The sequence below is a fragment of the Monodelphis domestica genome, chromosome 6 (assembly GCF_027887165.1).
Source record: "Monodelphis domestica isolate mMonDom1 chromosome 6, mMonDom1.pri, whole genome shotgun sequence".
Classification (NCBI taxonomy): Eukaryota; Metazoa; Chordata; class Mammalia; order Didelphimorphia; family Didelphidae; genus Monodelphis; species Monodelphis domestica.
This window is the reverse complement of record NC_077232.1, coordinates 11,758,914-11,781,933: the sequence shown is the minus strand read 5'-3', so window position 1 is coordinate 11,781,933 and position 23,020 is coordinate 11,758,914. Positions and strand designations below refer to the sequence as shown.

General features: G+C 52.7%; 1 protein-coding gene across 1 annotated transcript in view; it reads left to right on the top strand.

The window, feature by feature from the left end:
- The window catches only part of MYRF (myelin regulatory factor), a 67,906-nt gene that overhangs the window by 7,344 nt on the left and 37,542 nt on the right, over positions 1–23,020 (top strand). Inside the window, 9 exon segments of the mRNA XM_056803731.1 lie at positions 1,481–1,542; positions 2,257–2,393; positions 2,395–2,564; positions 4,031–4,281; positions 4,465–4,588; positions 5,135–5,330; positions 5,877–5,953; positions 7,370–7,480; positions 7,572–7,662. Of these exon segments, the coding sequence (XP_056659709.1) occupies positions 1,481–1,542; positions 2,257–2,393; positions 2,395–2,564; positions 4,031–4,281; positions 4,465–4,588; positions 5,135–5,330; positions 5,877–5,953; positions 7,370–7,480; positions 7,572–7,662 (1,219 nt within the window).

The following is a 23,020-nucleotide window of genomic DNA, read 5'->3' as shown; positions in this document are numbered from 1 at the left end:
GGGGGGCAAGTGGGAGCCCTGGGCAGGCACCGCCCGCCCGGATCCTTTCTTTCCTCTCTGCCCAGAAAACACCGCCAGGGACATAATCAGCGTCTCGGGAGCTGTAAGGGGCCTCCAGCCCGACCCGTATCTCATGGGGGTCTGAGACCTCCAGGGATGGGAGCTCCCGCCCTCCTTCCCTCCCGAGGCACCCCCGAAAGGCTTCAATAAAGTCACCGAGGGCAGAGCCGTGGTGAGCCAGGGGGTGGAGGGGGGCTCGCCCATTGGCCGCAGCCCAGGGGCCGAGCCACACTTCCCCTCCTCCTCTCAGCAAGGGCCGCCCCTGCTCAGCCCCACCAGGAAGTGTCTGCACTGCTCCTGTGCCCTTGCTGCGTCCTCCTGCAGTGCCTGCTCTTGAACCACTTGGAGCACTGCGGGGATGCGGGTGGGTGACGGGGCCAGCATCACCTCCTGTGGTCTTCCCTGCAGCTGCAGGAGGGAGCACTTCCATTTCACAGGCGGGGAAACTGAAGCACGGAGGGGCCCCTGCTAGTAAGACCAAGCTAGGGTTCGAACGCCAGCCCGGCTGCTCTCCAGACAGCTGCCCTGATGTGGAAAGAGGCTGATTCCAGGGCCCTCAGGGAGCCCACGGTGGTGGCAGTGGGCGTCCAGGGCCAGCTTGAGTGGTCGGGTCCCTGAGTGGTGGTAGGACCCCGTGTGATGAGCCACAGAGATGCCCCATCCTCAGACTGCATCCATCGGCTCCACCTCTCCAGGGAGGAGCCTCGGGGAGGAGCAAACTGACCAGAGGGAGACCCCGAGACTAGGGAGACCCCGAGACGAGGGAGACCCCGAGACGAGGGAGACCCCGAGACGAGGGAGACCCCGAGACGAGGGAGACCCCGAGACGAGGGAGACCCTTTGCCTCTTCCCCATGTTGGATTTCTCCCGGAGGACGCTGGCTTCTTGGGAGGAGGGAGGCCAGGAGGCCAGCCCCCTGTGGGTTTCTCTGGCCGACAGCTAACCCGCATTCAGTGCTGGTCAGTGAGACGGGATGGGGGGTAGCTGCTCCCCCACAATGCACCGGGCCCCTTCCATGGCTGGCCCTCCCCCGCCTCCTCTCCCGTCGGAGCCTCCAGGGGGCCAGGCATGGGGGAGCTTCCCTCACCTGAGAGCCGTGCCCTGGGCATGGCCCAGGCCGGCCCTGCCGCCAGCCTCCCTCTGCTCCAGGAGGGCCTCGCCGGTACACCGTGACCTTCCTGGGCTCCCATTTTCCCTGAGCCTGAGCCTCTGGGGCCTCCCCCCCCCCCGGAGGGCGGCAATGGTGGGGTGCAGACTCTGAGGGGGCAGCCGCAGCCCCTCTTCCCCGGCCACGGAGGGGCGTCCACAGTCACCTGCGCCCTCCTGGCCCGAGCGAGCGTCGAGGGTGCGGGCCTGCAGGGCGGGGAGGGGGCGCTCGGGGTCTCTGGGGCCGCCTGCAGCGGGCTCTGTCTCTCCACAGCGCGCTGCCCGACTCGCCGCCCGACTCCGGCTCCGAAGCGTACTCCCCCCCCCAGGGGGCCGGTGAGTCGGGGCGCCTCCCTGGTTATCGGGTGGGGGAGGGGGGCCGCGTGCGGACATTATCGCTGGGCAAACACTGCCTGGCTCGGCCTATTGTTCGGCCGGCGGGGGTGGGGGTGCCCCCCCTCGGCCTCGGCCGGGCCTCCTCCCGCTCAGCCCAGAGGCTGCCTCCGTCTCCGACATGCAGCCGGGCCCTTCGGCGGTGAGTGCGGCCGGCGGGGGGCGGCGGGGGGCGGTGGGAGCGGGGTCAAGAGTTCTGTTTATCTTACCAGAAACATGCCTGGAATTCCTGGGGGGGGGCGACGGGAGCTGTGCCCCCTCCCCACCGTGGCTGGGGGAGGAGGGTCTGCCTGGGGGGGGGGCTGGGCCGCCCTGGAAGCTCCCTCTGCGGCCCGTGAAGGCTCCGTCCTGGGTGCCTTTGCCCAAAAGACAAGCTCCTCTGCCCGCCGTCCCTGGCATCGCCCGGCCGTCCCGGCGGCGGGACAAGCCGGGCCTGGCCACAGAGCAGCCTCAGCGGCCCGCGGGGTGACCCTTTGGGCCTCCCCAGAGCAGTGGGGGCCAGAGAGGGGCCGGGGGCCCCCCACTCGCCTTCTCTCCCAGCCTCGGCTCCCCGTGTCCCCTCCGGCCGCTCCCGAGGGGGGGGCGGAGGGGGGCTCCGGGAGGGCGCCCGGAGCCCCCCCCCGAGTCCCGCCTTCCCGCTCTCTCCCTCTCCCGAAGACCCTCACCTCCTGCGAACGATGACCCCCGAGAGCATGTGCCACGTCAGCGTCCCCTCCCGCCTGGAGCACCCGCCCCCGCCGCCCCCCAGCAGCCACCTGGCCGGCCCCCCCCTGCCCCCCGGGGCCCTGGCCGGCCCCCCCCCTGCCGCCGCCCCCCCACTACCCCGTGCTGCAGCGGGACCTGTACATGAAGGCGGAGCCCCTGATGCCCCCCTTCGGCCTGGGGCAGGGCCTGGGCCCGGGGGAGCTGCACCACGCCCAGCACGGCCAGACGCTCCAGCAGCTGCTGCAGCCGCACGCGGCCCAGTAAGCAGCCCCTCCTGGGGGCAGACGGGCCCGTGTGCCCGTGTGGGGAGGCCCTTCCTGCAGCCCTCCTAGAGCACAGTCTGTGCTGGGCTCCGAGGCAGAAGAGCGCTCGGGTCTGCGAGGCGCGTGACGGGACGGCCAGCAAGGCTCTGAGGCCCGATCGGAACCCAGAACCCCTCTCGGGCCCGGCTCTCCCTCCACCCGGCCACCACAGTAGTTCAGGATATCAGACCCCAAGGAGCTTTTCAAAGGCACAAAATGCAGCCCAGGATTAAAGCCACAGAAAGAGATGCCTGAAAACATTCAGACCCCCCAAGAAAGGCTGGCAGCCCGGCCAGAGTCTGACCATTTCACCAAAGGGGAAACTGAGGCACATAGCAAAGGGGCAACAGGCCGTCATGCTGCATGAAGCGACGGGGGAGAGAAGGGCTTCCAGACCCCAGAGGTAGGGGGGGACCTCACACGCTGCACCGAGTAGAGAAGGGAAGTCCACAGGCACACCGTGTCAGCTTTCTCACCCAGGTCCCAGGACACACCGCTTGTCCCGGGTCTCCCCCATTCAGCACCCTTTTAGAGGCAGCTGGGTAGCCCAATGGGTAGAGAGTCAGGTCTGGAGAGGGGAGGTTCTAGGCTCCAATCTGGCCTCAGACACTTCCTGGCTGGGTGACCCTGGGCAAGTCACTTCACCTCCACTGCCCAGCCTTTACTGCTCTTCTGCCTGGGGACCTATCCACAGCATTGATTCTAAGACTGAAGGTAAAGGGGATGGAAGGGAAGGAAGGAAGGAAGGAAGGAAGGAAGGAAGGAAGGAAGGAAGGAAGGAAGGAAGGAAGGAAGGAAGGAAGGGAGGAAGGAAGGGAGGAAGGAAGGGAGGAAGGAAGGAAGGAAGGGAGGAAGGAAGGGAGGGAGAGAAGAGGGAAGGAAGGAAGGGAGGAAGGAAGGAAGGAAGGAAGGAAGAAAGGAAGGAGGAAGGAAGGAAGGGAGGGAGGAAGGGAGGGAGGGAGGGAAGGAAGGAAGGAAGATAAGGAAGGGAGAGAGGAGGGAGGAAAGAAAGAAAGAAAGAAAGAAAGAAAGAAAGAAAGAAAGAAAGAAAGAAAGAAAGAAAGAAAGAAAGAAAGAAAGAAAGAAAGAAAGAAAGAAAGAAAGGGAGAGAGAAAGGGAGAGAGAAAGGGAGAGAGAGGGACAGACAGAGAGGAAGGGAGGGGACAGGAAGAAAGGAAGGAAGGAAGAAAGGAGGGAAGGAAGGAAGACGTGGAGAGAGAAAGGTGGGGAAGGAGGGAGTCTTCAGGAGGTAATTCAGCTGGCAGTGTTGAGGAAGGAGGGGGTCCTGTCATAGGCAAAAGTCTGAAGGTGGGGAACATGGGGGTAGAATAGCTCCAGCAGGTGGGCGCGAGGGGGAGTGGGATGTGAGGAGGGCGGGGCGGGGGGGTCACCCCCAGCAGCTCAGGGTTCCGGCTTCCCGCCAGGCTCCCCGCACACCCCTCCAAGAAGAGGAAACATTCCGAGTCACCCCCCAACACCCTCAACGCCCAGATGCTCAACGGGATGATAAAGCAGGAGCCAGGTACGGTGGCCTCCCTGCCCCTCCATCCTGCCAGAGCCCCTACGCCGCCCTGGCATCAGCAAGGCCCCCTCTCGCCAGGACCAGGATCCCTTCCCCTCAGCATTGCCAGAGTCCAGACACCGCCCTGGCACCCACAGGGGGCGCCTTCCCCAGGTACGCGCTCTCTCCTCCCCGGCAGAGTCCGGGTCCCCCAGGGGTGGGCATGGGGTGGGGTGGGGGAAGGGCAGAGGCAAAGCCTCCTGGCTTCCAAAGGGGGGCATCTCCGGGTGGGAGGGGGCGCTGCATGTCCAGCTGGGGGGAGGGGAGCAGGACTGAGCCAGGGCGCCCCCTGTGCAGGCCTCATGCAGGACAACGAAAGCCTGAACGGCTCCTACCTGGACCCCAATTACCAGTCCATCAAGTGGCAGCCGCACCAGCAGAACAAGTGGGCCGCGCTCTACGATGCCAACTACAAGGAGCTGTGAGTGGCGGCCCAGGGCTGGGGGTCCACCCAGGCCCGGACGTGAAGGGCAGGGACGGGATTCACACCCAGGCCCTCTGCGGCCTCTTGGCTCCACCCCTGCCCCCCCTTTGGCTGCCCCTTCCTCCTCCTCCCAGAAGCGCCAGAGGCCCTGAGACTAGCTGTGCCGGCCCAGGCGCGGCCTCTCTCTTTGCTCAGCCCCTCTGCCAAGCCGGCTGGCGCTCAGACGTCCAGCCTGGCTCAGCAGGAGGGGAAACTGAGTCCCAAGCTGAGGCAAGGCGCCTTGGTCTAAGCACATTGTATTTAGAGCTGGAGGGAGGAGGGGGTCCATCTCGTGTCACCCCCTTATTTCTATGGGGAAGGGAGCGGGGCCAAGTTCAGGGACTCATCCAGGACCGAGGAGGGTAGCCTGGAGGGGGAGTCCGACACTTCCTGGCAGGGGGACCTTGGATAAGTCACTTCACCCCGTGAGCCAGCCCTTGCCACCCAGAAGGGCTCGGGGGAGGGGTCCTCCCCAGGAGGCTCAGGCCCGCCCGTCTCCCCCAGACCCATGCTCACGTACCGGGTGGATGCCGACAAGGGCTTCAACTTTTCCGTGGGCGATGACGCCTTCGTGTGCCAGAAGAAGAACCACTTCCAGGTGACGGTGTACATCGGCATGCTGGGGGAGCCCAAGTACGTGAAGACCCCCGAGGGGCTGAAGCCGCTGGACTGCTTCTACCTGAAGCTGCATGGCGTCAAGGCAGGTCGGGGGGGGCAGCCGGCCCACCAGCCGGGGCACGTTGGCCGCACGGCCGCTCCTTGTCACGCCTCAGTTTCCCCCGCTGTAAAACGAAGGGGCTGGACAGAAGGCTTTGAGCTGGGAGAGCCCAGCATAGACGCGACCTCCTTGGTGCTCACAGTAGTCTCGGGGGGGGGGCACGATATCCCCATTTTACAGAGCAAGAAGCGGGGGCCCCGGGAACACACGCCCAAGGCTGCCCCCATTATTAGAACGAGGGCCGCGTTCGTCCTGGAGCCCAGGCTGCCCGCTTTTCTCCTCATTTGTTAATTGTGTTCATTCTTTGTTTCTGAACTTCTGCTTCGTTCTCGGTTTATATTTTGTCAATGAGTCCTGCTGAGTTTATTGTAAATGGGCGACCCCTTTGCCTTTCCTATTCGATTCATTTTATAAAATAAGGACAAACTCTAGGAAGTCAAGGGAGGGGGCAGGGAGCCAGAGGGGAGTCTGGAGGGGAGTCACGCACAGCCTCCCTCCTCCGACCCCGCGGCCTCTCTCTCCCCCCAGCTAGAGGCCCTGAATCAGTCCATCAACATCGAGCAGTCCCAGTCGGACCGGAGCAAGCGGCCCTTCAACCCTGTGACGTGAGTGGCGGCCCCCACGGCAGGGAGAGCCTGGGGGGCAGAGCTAGACGTCAGGGACCCTCTGAAGGGGAAGGTCCCTCCACGACCAGCCGACCCCGCCATCCCTGAGCAGAAATTCCCTCCATAACACCACCTGGTGACAGACCTGCAGCAATGAGGAATCCGCTGGCTGCGGAGGCAACTAGGATGGCTCAGTGGACTTTGGGAAGTGAAATCAGGAGGTTCTGGGCTCCAGCCTGGCCTCCAATGCTGTTTAGCTATGTGTGACCCTGGGCAAGTCACTTCACCCCCATTGCCTAGCCCTCACCACTTTTCTGCCTGGGAACCGATATTTGGTATTAATTCTAAGAAGGTAAAGGCTTAAAAAGAAAGATAACAGTCATTAATAAAGGGCCATGAAAACTAGCGAGCCCATGGCCAGGGGTGCATTCTCCTTTGGGACGGCTCCCGTAGAGGGCTGAAGTGGATCTCCCTTCCGTTTCTGGGGCCAAACAAAACAAGCTTGAACCTTTTGCCCTGCGGCGAACCCTTTGGACCCTGGAAGACCTTCTCTGGCGCATTCACGAATGTTGTCATTATTTCTAGTGAGATCTTACTACCATCTCCACCTGGCCTTCGTTCTTGCTCCAGAGAAAGGCTCATGCCTTTTGTGTTCCGATGCTTATTGAAACTCTTGTTTTAGAGAGTGTTTTTGCTACTTCTCTGGCGTTTTCTAGGTGAACCATTATGTCGGCAAAACGGCTCACTCTAGTCTCCCCTTTTCCTTTACATTTTTCCTCTTCTCTCAGTATTGATTACTGATAGTAAGTCTGTTCTTTCACACAGTTTTTTAAAACTTCACTTCCCAGTTAGAATCAATACAATAGTATTGATCAATCAATATTGGTGCCAAGGCAGAAGAGTGGTCAGGGCTGGGCCATGGGGGTGAAAGGACTCGCCCAGGGTCACCCAGCTAGGAAGTGCCTGACTTTTCCCACATTTTTTTATTATAATGACCAAGTTTATTCCAAAGGAGATAAGAAAGTGAACCTCCCTCCCTACTTTGCTGTGAAGTATGGATGTGAAACGTTGGAAATGCCACCAAACTTGGTTTCTATATTGATTAGTTTTCCGGAAATTTGTGTCTATTTTTCTTTTTTGCTTCAGAAGATAGCTCTCTCGGTGTATACACATAGGATGGTCTGGGTGGCACCTACTGTCCCACATTTCTTAATGGGGAAAAGTCCAAACCCCGTACCCCTCAGTCTGCCAGCCCTTCGTCCCCAGCCTCCCGTCATCTGAATAAGGACTTGTCTTCTGACTACTGGAATCAGCTCCTGTTGTGGCCTCCATTGGACAGTGTCACGGGAGCAGGGAAGGGAGGGAGGGAAGTCCCTCCTCCCCGGCCCCCAGCCCTGAGCTGCCCTGTTTCCACAGGGTCACCCTGCCACCTGAGCAGGTCACCAAGGTGACGGTGGGACGCCTGCACTTCAGTGAGACCACTGCCAACAACATGCGCAAGAAGGGCAAACCCAACCCAGACCAGAGGTGAGCCTGGCCTGGCCTCACGAGGGTAGGGACAGCTGGGAGGAGGCTGGGCTTGAAGGATGCTAATTCATCCCATTGGTCCAAACCTCAGGTACTTCATGCTGGTGGTGGCATTGCAGGCTCATGCCCAGAACCAGACGTATACGTTGGCAGCCCAGATCTCCGAGCGCATCATAGTCAGGGTAAGAGAAGCCCCTCTTGCCACAAGGAAGTAAGGAACAGTCTGGCTTTCCCCACCCTGTAGGCCCACTTCACTTTGGGGGGCTCCTGGGGTTGTGTGTAAAATTACAGAATCTCGAAACAGGGATAGAGCTGGGAAGGACCTCAGAACATGGAATGAGAGTTAAGAAGGACAAGAGCATGGAATGTCAGAGGGAGACAGGAGAAGAGCATGGAATGTCAGCGAGGAAGGACAAGAGCATGGAATATCAGAGCGAGGAAGGACAGGAGTATGGAATGTCAGAGCGAGGAAGGACAAGAGCATGGAATGTCGGAGCGAGGAAGGACAAGAACATGGAATGGCAGAGGGAGACAGAACAAGAGCATAGAATGTCAGAGCGAGGAAGGACAAGAGCATGGAATGTCAGAGCGAGGAAGGACAGGAGTATGGAATGTCAGAGCGAGGAAGGACAGGAGTATGGAATGTCAGAGGGAGACAGGAGAAGAGCATGGAATGTCATAGAGGAAGGAAAAGAGCATGGAATATCAGAGCGAGGAAGGACAGGAGTATGGAATGTCAGAGCGAGGAAGGACAAGAGCATGGAATGTCGGAGCGAGGAAGGACAAGAACATGGAATGGCAGAGGGAGACAGAACAAGAGCATAGAATGTCAGAGCGAGGAAGGACAAGAGCATGGAATGTCAGAGCGAGGAAGGACAGGAGTATGGAATGTCAGAGCGAGGAAGGACAGGAGTATGGAATGTCAGAGGGAGACAGGAGAAGAGCATGGAATGTCATAGAGGAAGGAAAAGAGCATGGAATATCAGAGCGAGGAAGGACAGGAGTATGGAATGTCAGAGCGAGGAAGGACAAGAGCATGGAATGTCGGAGCGAGGAAGGACAAGAACATGGAATGGCAGAGGGAGACAGGACAAGAGCATGGAATGTCAGAGCGAGGAAGGACAAGAGCATGGAATGTCAGAGCGAGGAAGGACAGGAGTATGGAATGTCAGAGCGAGGAAGGACAGGAGTATGGAATGTCAGAGGGAGACAGGACAAGAGAATGGAATGTCAGAGGGAGGAAGGACAAGAACATGGAATGGCAGAGGGAGACAGGACAAGAGCATGGAATGTCAGAGCGAGGAAGAACAAGAGCATGGAATGTCATAGAGGAAGGACAAGAGCATGGAATGTCAGTGGGAGACAGGACAAGAGAATGGAATGTCAGCGAGGAAGGACAAGAGCATGGAATCTCAAAGCAAGGAAGGACAAGAGCAGGGAATATCAGAGGGAGACAGGACAGGAGCATGGAATGTCAGAGGGAGACAGGAAAGGAGCATGGAATGTCAGAGGGAGACAGGACAAGATTATGGAATGTCAGCGAGGAAGGACAAGAGCATGGAATGCCAGAGCGAGGATGGACAAGAGCCTGGAATGTCAGGGCAAAGAAGGACAGGAGTATGGAATGTCAGAATGAGGAAGGACAGGAACATTGAAGGTCATAGGGAGACAGGAAAAGAGCATAGAATGTCAGTGAGGAAGGACAAGAGAATGGAATGTCAGAAGGAGACAGGACAAAAACATGGAATGTCAGAGGGAGACAGGACAAGAGCATGGAATGTAAGAGGGAGACAGGACAAGAGCATGGAATGTCAGTGAGGAAGGACAAGAGCATGGAATGTCAGCAAGGAAGGACAAGAGAATGGAATGTCAGAGCGAGGAAGGACAGGAGTATGGAATGTCAGAGGGAGACAGGAGAAGATCATGGAATGTCAGAGGGAGACAGAAGAAGAACATGGAATGTCATAGAGGAAGGACAAGAGCATGGAATGTCAGCGAGGAAGGACAAGAGCATGGAATGTCAGAGGGAGACAGGACAAGAGCATGGAATGTCAGAGGGAGACAGGACAAGAGCATGGAATGTCAGAGGGAGACAGGACAAGAGCATGGAATGTCAGAGGGAGACAATCTAGAACATGGAATGTCAGAGAGAGACAGGAAAATAGCATGGAATGTCAAAGCAAGGAAGGAAAAGAGCATAGAATATCAGAGCGAGGAATGACGAGAGCATGGAATGTCAGAGGGAGACAGGAAAACAGTATGGAATGTCAGAACGAGGAAGGACAAGAGCATGGAATGTCAGAGCAAGGAAAGACAAGAGCATAGAATGTCAGAGGGAGACAGGACAAGAGCATGGAATGTCAGAGAGGAAGGACAAGAGCATGGAATGTCAGAAGGAGACAGGACAAGAGCATGGAATGTCAGAAAGGAAGGACAAGTGCATGGAATGTCAGAGGGAGACAGGACAAGAACATGGAATGTCAGCAAGGAAGGACAAGAGAATGGAATGTCAGAGCGAGGAAGGACAGGAGTATGGAATGTCAGAGGGAGACAGGAGAAGATCATGGAATGTCAGAGGGAGACAGAACAAGAACATGGAATGTCATAGAGGAAGGACAAGAGCATGGAATATCAGTGGGAGACAGGAGAAGAGAATGGAATGTCAGAGCGAGGAAGGACAAGAGAATGGAATGTCAGAGGGAGACAGGACAAGAGCATTGAATGTCAGAGAGAGACAGGACAAGAGCATGGAATGTCATAGAGGAAGGACAAGAGCATGGAATGTCAGTGGGAGACAGGACAAGAGAATGGAATGTAAGAGTGAGGAAGGACAAGAGCATGGAATATCAGAGGGAGACAGGACAGGAGCATGGAATGTCATAGGGAGACAGGACAAGAACATGGAATGTCAGCGAGGATGGACAAGAGCATGGAATGTCAGAGGCAGACAAGACAAGAGCATGGAATGTCAGAAAGGAAGGACAAGAGCATCGAATGTCAGAGGGAGACAGGACAAGAGCATGGAATGTCAGAGGGAGACAGGACAAGAGAATGGAATGTCAGAAAGGAAGGACAAGAGCATGGAATGTAAGAGGGAGACAGGACAAGAGCATGGAATGTCAGCAAGGAAGGACAAGAGCATGGAATTTCAGAAGGAGACAGGACAAGAGCATGGAATGTCAGAAAGGAATGACAAGAGCATCGAATGTCAGCGAGGAAGGACAAGAGCATGGAATGTCAGAGGGAGACAGGACAAGAGTATGGAATGTCAGAGGGAGACAGGACAAGAGCATGGAATGTCAGAGAGAGACAGGACAAAAACATGGAATGTCAGTGAGGAAGGACAAGAGCATGAAATGTCAGAGGGAGACTGGACAAGAGCATGGAATGTCAGCGAGGAAGGACAAGAGCATGGAATGTCAGAGGGAGACAGGACAAGAGCATGGAATGTCAGAGGGAGATAGGACAAGAGAATGGAATGACAGAGGGAGACAGGACAAGAGCATGGATTATCAGAGGGAGACAGGACAAGAGCATGGAATGTCAGAGGGAGACAATCTAGAACATGGAATGTCAGACAGAGACAGGACAAGAGCATGGAATGTCAAAGCGAGGAAGGAAAAGAGCATCGAATATCAGAGCGAGGAATGACGAGAGCATGGAATGTCAGTGGGAGACAGGAAAAGAGCATGGAATGTCAGACCGAGGAAGGACAAGAGCATGGAATGTCAGAGCAAGGAAAGACAAGAGCATAGAATGTCAGAGGGAGACAGGACAAGAGCATGGAATGTCAGAGAGGAAGTACAAGAGAATGGAATGTCAGAAGGTGACAGGACAATAGAATGGAATATAAGAGGGAGACAGGACAAGAGCATGGAATGTCAGAAAGGAAGGACAAGAACATGGAATGTCAGCAAGGAAGGACAAGAGAATGGAATGTCAGAGCGGGGACGGACAGGAGTATGGAATGTCAGAGGGAGACAGGAGAAGATCATGGAATGTCAGAGGGAGACAGGACAAGAGCATGGAATGTCATAGAGGAAGGACAAGAGCATGGAATGTCAGTGGGAGACAGGACAAGAGAATGGAATGTCAGAGCGAGGAAGGACAAGAGCATTGAATGTCAGAGGGAGACAGAACAAGAACATGGAATGTCATAGAGGAAGGACAAGAGCATGGAATGTCAGTGGGAGACAGGACAAGAGAATGGAATGTAAGAGCGAGGAAGGACAAGAGCATGGAATATCAGAGGGAGACAGGACAAGAGCATGGAATGTCATAGGGAGACAGGACAAGAACATGGAATGTCAGCGAGGAAGGACAAGAGCATGGAATGTCAGAGGGAGACAAGACAAGAGCATGGAATGTCAGAAAGGAAGGACAAGAGCATCGAATGTCAGAGGGAGACAGGACAAGAGCATGGAATGTCAGAGGGAGACAGGACAAGAGAATGGAATGTCAGAAAGGAAGGACAAGAGCATGGAATGTCAGAGGAATACAGGGCAAGAGCATTGAATGTCAGAGAGACAGGACAAGAGCATGGAATGTCAGAGGGAGACAGGAGAAGAGCATGAAATGTCAGAGCGAGGAAGGACAAGAGCATGGAATATCAGAGCGAGGAAGGAAGAGAGCATGGAATGTCAGAGGGAAACAAGGCAAGAGCATGGAATGTCAGAGAGAGACAGGACAAAAACATGGAATGTCAGTGAGGAAGGACAGGAGCATTGAATGTCAGAGGGAGACAGGAAAAGAGCATGGAATGTCAGAGGGAGACAGGACAAGAGCCTGGAATGTCATAGTGAGGAAGGACAAGAGCATTGAATTTCAGAGGGAGACAGGACATGAGCATGGAATGTCAGAAGGAGACAGCACAAGAGTATGGAATGTAAGAGGGAGACAGGACAAGTACATGGAATGTTAGAGGGAGACAGGACAAGAACATGGAATGTCAGCGAGGAAGGACAAGAGCATGGAATGTCAGAGGGAGACAAGACAAGAGCATGGAATGTCAGAGGGAGACAGGACAAGAACATGGAATGTCAGTGAGGAAGGACAAGAGCATGGAATGTCTGACGGAGACAGGACAAGAGCATGGAATGTCAGAGGGAGACAGGACAAGAGCACGGAATATCAGAGGGAGACTGGACAATAGAATGGAATGTCAGTGAGGAAGGACAAGAGTATGGAATGTCAGAGGGAGACAAGAGAAGAGCATGGAATGTCAGAGAGAGACAGGACAAGAACATGGAATGTCAGAGAGGAAGTACAAGAGCATGGAATGTCAGAAGGAGACAGGACAAGAGCATGGAATATCAGATCGAGGAAAGACAGGAGTATGGAATGTCAGAGCGAGGAAGGATAAGAGCATGGAATGTCAGAGGGAGACAGGACAGGAGCATGGAATGTTAGAGGGAGGCAGGACAAGAGCATGGAATGTCAGAGGGAGACAGTACAAGAGCATGGAATGTCAGAGGGAGACAGGACAAGAGCATGGAATGTCAGAGGGAGACAGACTAGAACATGGAATGTCAGAGAGAGACAGGACAAGAGCATGGAATGTCAGAGGGAGACAGTACAAGAGCATGGAATGTCAGAGGGAGACAGGACAAGAGCATGGAGTGTCAGAGGGAGACAGACTAGAACATGGAATGTCAGAGAGAGACAGGACAAGAGCATGGAATGTCAGAGGGAGACAGGACAAGAGCATGGAATGTCAGAGGGAGACAGGAGAAGAGCATGGAATGTCAGAAAGGAAGGACAAGAGCATGGAATGTCAGAGGGAGACAGGACAAGAACATGGAATGTCATAGAGGAAGGAAAAGAGCATGGAATGTCAGTGGGAGACAGGACAAGAGAGTGGAATGTCAGAGGGAGGAAGGACAAGAGAATGGAATGTCAGAGGGAGACAGGATAAGAGCATTGAATGTCAGAGGGAGACAGAACAAGAACATGGAATGTCAGAGGGAGACAGGACAAGAACATGGAATGTCATAGAGGAAGGAAAAGAGCATGGAATGTCAGTGGGAGACAGGACAAGAGAGTGGAATGTCAGAGGGAGGAAGGACAAGAGAATGGAATGTCAGAGGGAGACAGGATAAGAGCATTGAATGTCAGAGGGAGACAGAACAAGAACATGGAATGTCAGAGGGAGACAGGACAAGCGCATGGAATGAAAGAGAGAGACAGGACAAGAGCATGGAATGTCAGAGGGAGACAGGACAAGAGCATTGAATGTCAGAGAGAGACAGGACAAGAGCATGGAATGTCAGAGGGAGACAGGAAAGGAGCATGGAATGTCAGAGGGAGACAGGACAAGAGCATTGAATGTCAGAGAGAGACAGGACAAGAGCTTGGAATGTCAGCGAGGAAGGACAAGAGTATGGGATGTCAGAGGGAGACAAGACAAGAGCATGGAATGTCAGCAAGGAAGGACAAAAGCATGGAATGTCAGAGGGAGACAAGACAAGAGCATGGAATGTCAGAGAGAGACAGGACAAGAACATGGAATGTCAGAGAGGAAGTACAAGAGCATGGAATGTCAGAAGGAGACAGGACAAGAGCATGGAATATCAGATCGAGGAAAGACAGGAGTATGGAATGTCAGAGCGAGGAAGGATAAGAGCATGGAATGTCAGAGGGAGACAGGACAGGAGCATGGAATGTTAGAGGGAGGCAGGACAAGAGCATGGAATGTCAGAGGGAGACAGTACAAGAGCATGGAATGTCAGAGGGAGACAGGACAAGAGCATGGAATGTCAGAGGGAGACAGGACAAGTACATGGAATGTCAGAGAGAGACAGGACAAGAGCATGGAATGTCAGAGGGAGACAGTACAAGAGCATGGAATGTCAGAGGGAGACAGGACAAGAGCATGGAATGTCAGAGGGAGACAGACTAGAACATGGAATGTCAGAGAGAGACAGGACAAGAGCATGGAATGTCAGAGGGAGACAGTACAAGAGCATGGAATGTCAGAGGGAGACAGGACAAGAGCATGGAGTGTCAGAGGGAGACAGACTAGAACATGGAATGTCAGAGAGAGACAGGACAAGAGCATGGAATGTCAGAGGGAGACAGGACAAGAGCATGGAATGTCAGAGGGAGACAGGAGAAGAGCATGGAATGTCAGAAAGGAAGGACAAGAGTATGGAATGTCAGAGGGAGACAAGACAAGAGCATGGAATGTCAGAGAGAGACAGGACAAGAACATGGAATGTCAGAGAGGAAGTACAAGAGCATGGAATGTCAGAAGGAGACAGGACAAGAGCATGGAATATCAGATCGAGGAAAGACAGGAGTATGGAATGTCAGAGCGAGGAAGGATAAGAGCATGGAATGTCAGAGGGAGACAGGACAGGAGCATGGAATGTTAGAGGGAGGCAGGACAAGAGCATGGAATGTCAGAGGGAGACAGTACAAGAGCATGGAATGTCAGAGGGAGACAGGACAAGAGCATGGAATGTCAGAGGGAGACAGACTAGAACATGGAATGTCAGAGAGAGACAGGACAAGAGCATGGAATGTCAGAGGGAGACAGTACAAGAGCATGGAATGTCAGAGGGAGACAGGACAAGAGCATGGAGTGTCAGAGGGAGACAGACTAGAACATGGAATGTCAGAGAGAGACAGGACAAGAGCATGGAATGTCAGAGGGAGACAGGACAAGAGCATGGAATGTCAGAGGGAGACAGGAGAAGAGCATGGAATGTCAGAAAGGAAGGACAAGAGCATGGAATGTCAGAGGGAGACAGGACAAGAACATGGAATGTCATAGAGGAAGGAAAAGAGCATGGAATGTCAGTGGGAGACAGGACAAGAGAGTGGAATGTCAGAGGGAGGAAGGACAAGAGAATGGAATGTCAGAGGGAGACAGGATAAGAGCATTGAATGTCAGAGGGAGACAGAACAAGAACATGGAATGTCAGAGGGAGACAGGACAAGCGCATGGAATGAAAGAGAGAGACAGGACAAGAGCATGGAATGTCAGAGGGAGACAGGACAAGAGCATTGAATGTCAGAGAGAGACAGGAGAAGAGCATGGAATGTCAGAGGGAGACAGGAAAGGAGCATGGAATGTCAGAGGGAGACAGGACAAGAGCATTGAATGTCAGAGAGAGACAGGACAAGAGCTTGGAATGTCAGCGAGGAAGGACAAGAGTATGGGATGTCAGAGGGAGACAAGACAAGAGCATGGAATGTCAGCGAGGAAGGACAAAAGCATGGAATGTCAGAGGGAGACAGGACAAGAGCATGGAATGTCAGAGCGAGGAAGGACAAGAGCATAGAATGACAGAGGGAGACAGGACAAGAGCATTGAATGTCAGAGGGAGACAGACTAGAACACGGAATGTCAGAGGGAGACAGGACAAGAGCATGTAATGTCAGATGGAGACAGGACAAGAACATGGAATGTCAGAGCGAGGAAGGACAAGAGCATGGAATGTCAGAGGGAGACAGGACAAGAGCATGGAATGTCAGAGGGAGACAGGACAAGAGCATGGAATGTCAGAGGGAGACAATCTAGAACATGGAATGTCAGAGAGAGACAGGAAAATAGCATGGAATGTCAAAGCAAGGAAGGAAAAGAGCATAGAATATCAGAGCGAGGAATGACGAGAGCATGGAATGTCAGAGGGAGACAGGAAAAGAGTATGGAATGTCAGACCGAGGAAGGACAAGAGCATGGAATGTCAGAGCAAGGAAAGACAAGAGCATAGAATGTCAGAGGGAGACAGGACAAGAGCATGGAATGTCAGAGAGGAAGGACAAGAGCATGGAATGTCAGAAGGAGACAGGACAAGAGCATGGAATGTCAGAAAGGAAGGACAAGTGCATGGAATGTCAGAGGGAGACAGGACAAGAACATGGAATGTCAGCAAGGAAGGACAAGAGAATGGAATGTCAGAGCGAGGAAGGACAGGAGTATGGAATGTCAGAGGGAGACAGGAGAAGATCATGGAATGTCAGAGGGAGACAGAACAAGAACATGGAATGTCATAGAGGAAGGACAAGAGCATGGAATATCAGTGGGAGACAGGAGAAGAGAATGGAATGTCAGAGCGAGGAAGGACAAGAGAATGGAATGTCAGAGGGAGACAGGACAAGAGCATTGAATGTCAGAGGGAGACAGAACAAGAACATGGAATGTCATAGAGGAAGGACAAGAGCATGGAATGTCAGTGGGAGACAGGACAAGAGAATGGAATGTAAGAGTGAGGAAGGACAAGAGCATGGAATATCAGAGGGAGACAGGACAGGAGCATGGAATGTCATAGGGAGACAGGACAAGAACATGGAATGTCAGCGAGGATGGACAAGAGCATGGAATGTCAGAGGGAGACAAGACAAGAGCATGGAATGTCAGAAAGGAAGGACAAGAGCATCGAATGTCAGAGGGAGACAGGACAAGAGCATGGAATGTCAGAGGGAGACAGGACAAGAGAATGGAATGTCAGAAAGGAAGGACAAGAGCATGGAATGTAAGAGGGAGACAGGACAAGAGCATGGAATGTCAGCAAGGAAGGACAAGAGCATGGAATTTCAGAAGGAGACAGGACAAGAGCATGGAATGTCAGAAAGGAATGACAAGAGCATCGAATGTCAGAGGGAGACAGGACAAGAGAATGGAATGTCAGAAAGGAAGGACAAGAGCATGGAATGTCAGCGAGGAAGGACAAGAGCATGGAATGTCAGAGGGAGACAAGACAACCTCATGGAATGTCAGAGAGAGACAGGACAAAAACATGGAATGTCAGTGAGGAAGGACAAGAGCATGAAATGTCAGAGGGAGACTGGACAAGAGCATGGAATGTCAGCGAGGAAGGACAAGAGCATGGAATGTCAGAGGGAGACAGGACAAGAGCATGGAATGTCAGCGAGGAAGGACAAGAGCATGGAATGTCAGAGAGAGACAGGACAAAAACATGGAATGTCAGTGAGGAAGGACAAGAGCATGAAATGTCAGAGGGAGACTGGAGAAGAGCATGGAATGTCAGCGAGGAAGGACAAGAGCATGGAATGTCAGAGGGAGACAGGACAAGAGCATGGAATGTCAGAGGGAGACAGGACAAGAGCATGGAATGTCAGAGGGAGACAATCTAGAACATGGAATGTCAGACCGAGGAAGGACAAGAGCATGGAATGTCAAAGCGAGGAAGGAAAAGAGCATCGAATATCAGAGCGAGGAATGACGAGAGCATGGAATGTCAGTGGGAGACAGGAAAAGAGCATGGAATGTCAGACCGAGGAAGGACAAGAGCATGGAATGTCAGAGCAAGGAAAGACAAGAGCATAGAATGTCAGAGGGAGACAGGACAAGAGCATGGAATGTCAGAGAGGAAGTACAAGAGAATGGAATGTCAGAAGGTGACAGGACAATAGAATGGAATATAAGAGGGAGACAGGAAAAGAGCATGGAATGTCAGAAAGGAAGGACAAGAACATGGAATGTCAGCAAGGAAGGACAAGAGAATGGAATGTCAGAGCGGGGACGGACAGGAGTATGGAATGTCAGAGGGAGACAGGAGAAGATCATGGAATGTCAGAGGGAGACAGGACAAGAGCATGGAATGTCATAGAGGAAGGACAAGAGCATGGAATGTCAGAGGGAGACAGGAGAAGAGCATGGAATGTCAGAAAGGAAGGACAAGAGCATGGAATGTCAGAGGGAGACAGGACAAGAACATGGAATGTCATAGAGGAAGGAAAAGAGCATGGAATGTCAGTGCGAGACAGGACAAGAGAGTAGAATGTCAGAGGGAGGAAGGACAAGAGAATGGAATGTTAGAGGGAGGCAGGACAAGAGCATGGAATGTCAGAGGGAGACAGTACAAGAGCATGGAATGTCAGAGGGAGACAGGACAAGAGCATGGAATGTCAGAGGGAGACAGACTAGAACATGGAATGTCAGAGAGAGACAGGACAAGAGCATGGAATGTCAGAGGGAGACAGACTAGAACATGGAATGTCAGAGAGAGACAGGACAAGAGCATGGAATGTCAGAAGGAGACAGGACAAGAGCATGGAATGTCAGAGGGAGACAGGAGAAGAGCATGGAATGTCAGAAAGGAAGGACAAGAGCATGGAATGTCAGAGGGAGACAGGACAAGAACATGGAATATCAGATCGAGGAAAGACAGGAGTATGGAATGTCAGAGCGAGGAAGGATAAGAGCATGGAATGTCAGAGGGAGACAGGACAGGAGCATGGAATGTCAGAGAGAGACAGGACAAGAACATGGAATGTCAGAGAGGAAGTACAAGAGCATGGAATGTCAGAAGGAGACAGGACAAGAGCATGGAATATCAGATCGAGGAAAGACAGGAGTATGGAATGTCAGAGCGAGGAAGGATAAGAGCATGGAATGTCAGAGGGAGACAGGACAGGAGCATGGAATGTTAGAGGGAGGCAGGACAAGAGCATGGAATGTCAGAGGGAGACAGTACAAGAGCATGGAATGTCAGAGGGAGACAGGACAAGAGCATGGAATGTCAGAGGGAGACAGACTAGAACATGGAATGTCAGAGAGAGACAGGACAAGAGCATGGAATGTCAGAGGGAGACAGTACAAGAGCATGGAATGTCAGAGGGAGACAGTACAAGAGCATGGAGTGTCAGAGGGAGACAGACTAGAACATGGAATGTCAGAGAGAGACAGGACAAGAGCATGGAATGTCAGAGGGAGACAGGACAAGAGCATGGAATGTCAGAGGGAGACAGGAGAAGAGCATGGAATGTCAGAAAGGAAGGACAAGAGCATGGAATGTCAGAGGGAGACAGGACAAGAACATGGAATGTCATAGAGGAAGGAAAAGAGCATGGAATGTCAGTGGGAGACAGGACAAGAGAGTGGAATGTCAGAGGGAGGAAGGACAAGAGAATGGAATGTCAGAGGGAGACAGGATAAGAGCATTGAATGTCAGAGGGAGACAGAACAAGAACATGGAATGTCAGAGGGAGACAGGACAAGAACATGGAATGTCATAGAGGAAGGAAAAGAGCATGGAATGTCAGTGGGAGACAGGACAAGAGAGTGGAATGTCAGAGGGAGGAAGGACAAGAGAATGGAATGTCAGAGGGAGACAGGATAAGAGCATTGAATGTCAGAGGGAGACAGAACAAGAACATGGAATGTCAGAGGGAGACAGGACAAGCGCATGGAATGAAAGAGAGAGACAGGACAAGAGCATGGAATGTCAGAGGGAGACAGGACAAGAGCATTGAATGTCAGAGAGAGACAGGACAAGAGCATGGAATGTCAGAGGGAGACAGGAAAGGAGCATGGAATGTCAGAGGGAGACAGGACAAGAGCATTGAATGTCAGAGAGAGACAGGACAAGAGCTTGGAATGTCAGCGAGGAAGGACAAGAGTATGGGATGTCAGAGGGAGACAAGACAAGAGCATGGAATGTCAGCGAGGAAGGACAAAAGCATGGAATGTCAGAGGGAGACAAGACAAGAGCATGGAATGTCAGAGAGAGACAGGACAAGAACATGGAATGTCAGAGAGGAAGTACAAGAGCATGGAATGTCAGAAGGAGACAGGACAAGAGCATGGAATATCAGATCGAGGAAAGACAGGAGTATGGAATGTCAGAGCGAGGAAGGATAAGAGCATGGAATGTCAGAGGGAGACAGGACAGGAGCATGGAATGTTAGAGGGAGGCAGGACAAGAGCATGGAATGTCAGAGGGAGACAGTACAAGAGCATGGAATGTCAGAGGGAGACAGGACAAGAGCATGGAATGTCAGAGGGAGACAGACTAGAACATGGAATGTCAGAGAGAGACAGGACAAGAGCATGGAATGTCAGAGGGAGACAGTACAAGAGCATGGAATGTCAGAGGGAGACAGGACAAGAGCATGGAATGTCAGAGGGAGACAGACTAGAACATGGAATGTCAGAGAGAGACAGGACAAGAGCATGGAATGTCAGAGGGAGACAGTACAAGAGCATGGAATGTCAGAGGGAGACAGGACAAGAGCATGGAGTGTCAGAGGGAGACAGACTAGAACATGGAATGTCAGAGAGAGACAGGACAAGAGCATGGAATGTCAGAGGGAGACAGGACAAGAGCATGGAATGTCAGAGGGAGACAGGAGAAGAGCATGGAATGTCAGAAAGGAAGGACAAGAGTATGGAATGTCAGAGGGAGACAAGACAAGAGCATGGAATATCAGAGAGAGACAGGACAAGAACATGGAATGTCAGAGAGGAAGTACAAGAGCATGGAATGTCAGAAGGAGACAGGACAAGAGCATGGAATATCAGATCGAGGAAAGACAGGAGTATGGAATGTCAGAGCGAGGAAGGATAAGAGCATGGAATGTCAGAGGGAGACAGGACAGGAGCATGGAATGTTAGAGGGAGGCAGGACAAGAGCATGGAATGTCAGAGGGAGACAGTACAAGAGCATGGAATGTCAGAGGGAGACAGGACAAGAGCATGGAATGTCAGAGGGAGACAGACTAGAACATGGAATGTCAGAGAGAGACAGGACAAGAGCATGGAATGTCAGAGGGAGACAGTACAAGAGCATGGAATGTCAGAGGGAGACAGGACAAGAGCATGGAGTGTCAGAGGGAGACAGACTAGAACATGGAATGTCAGAGAGAGACAGGACAAGAGCATGGAATGTCAGAGGGAGACAGGACAAGAGCATGGAATGTCAGAGGGAGACAGGAGAAGAGCATGGAATGTCAGAAAGGAAGGACAAGAGCATGGAATGTCAGAGGGAGACAGGACAAGAACATGGAATGTCATAGAGGAAGGAAAAGAGCATGGAATGTCAGTGGGAGACAGGACAAGAGAGTGGAATGTCAGAGGGAGGAAGGACAAGAGAATGGAATGTCAGAGGGAGACAGGATAAGAGCATTGAATGTCAGAGGGAGACAGAACAAGAACATGGAATGTCAGAGGGAGACAGGACAAGCGCATGGAATGAAAGAGAGAGACAGGACAAGAGCATGGAATGTCAGAGGGAGACAGGACAAGAGCATTGAATGTCAGAGAGAGACAGGAGAAGAGCATGGAATGTCAGAGGGAGACAGGAAAGGAGCATGGAATGTCAGAGGGAGACAGGACAAGAGCATTGAATGTCAGAGAGAGACAGGACAAGAGCTTGGAATGTCAGCGAGGAAGGACAAGAGTATGGGATGTCAGAGGGAGACAAGACAAGAGCATGGAATGTCAGCGAGGAAGGACAAAAGCATGGAATGTCAGAGGGAGACAGGACAAGAGCATGGAATGTCAGAGCGAGGAAGGACAAGAGCATAGAATGACAGAGGGAGACAGGACAAGAGCATTGAATGTCAGAGGGAGACAGACTAGAACACGGAATGTCAGAGGGAGACAGGACAAGAGCATGTAATGTCAGATGGAGACAGGACAAGAACATGGAATGTCAGAGCGAGGAAGGACAAGAGCATGGAATGTCAGAGGGAGACAGGACAAGAGCATGGAATGTCAGAGGGAGACAGGACAAGAGCATGGAATGTCAGAGGGAGACAATCTAGAACATGGAATGTCAGAGAGAGACAGGAAAATAGCATGGAATGTCAAAGCAAGGAAGGAAAAGAGCATAGAATATCAGAGCGAGGAATGACGAGAGCATGGAATGTCAGAGGGAGACAGAAAAAGAGTATGGAATGTCAGACCGAGGAAGGACAAGAGCATGGAATGTCAGAGCAAGGAAAGACAAGAGCATAGAATGTCAGAGGGAGACAGGACAAGAGCATGGAATGTCAGAGAGGAAGGACAAGAGCATGGAATGTCAGAAGGAGACAGGACAAGAGCATGGAATGTCAGAAAGGAAGGACAAGTGCATGGAATGTCAGAGGGAGACAGGACAAGAACATGGAATGTCAGCAAGGAAGGACAAGAGAATGGAATGTCAGAGCGAGGAAGGACAGGAGTATGGAATGTCAGAGGGAGACAGGAGAAGATCATGGAATGTCAGAGGGAGACAGAACAAGAACATGGAATGTCATAGAGGAAGGACAAGAGCATGGAATATCAGTGGGAGACAGGAGAAGAGAATGGAATGTCAGAGCGAGGAAGGACAAGAGAATGGAATGTCAGAGGGAGACAGGACAAGAACATGGAATGTCAGCGAGGAAGGACAAGAGCATGGAATGTCAGAGGGAGACAAGACAAGAGCATGGAATGTCAGAAAGGAAGGACAAGAGCATCGAATGTCAGAGGGAGACAGGACAAGAGCATGGAATGTCAGAGGGAGACAGGACAAGAGAATGGAATGTCAGAAAGGAAGGACAAGAGCATGGAATGTCAGAGGAATACAGGGCAAGAGCATTGAATGTCAGAGAGACAGGACAAGAGCATGGAATGTCAGAGGGAGACAGGAGAAGAGCATGAAATGTCAGAGCGAGGAAGGACAAGAGCATGGAATATCAGAGCGAGGAAGGAAGAGAGCATGGAATGTCAGAGGGAAACAAGGCAAGAGCATGGAATGTCAGAGAGAGACAGGACAAAAACATGGAATGTCAGTGAGGAAGGACAGGAGCATTGAATGTCAGAGGGAG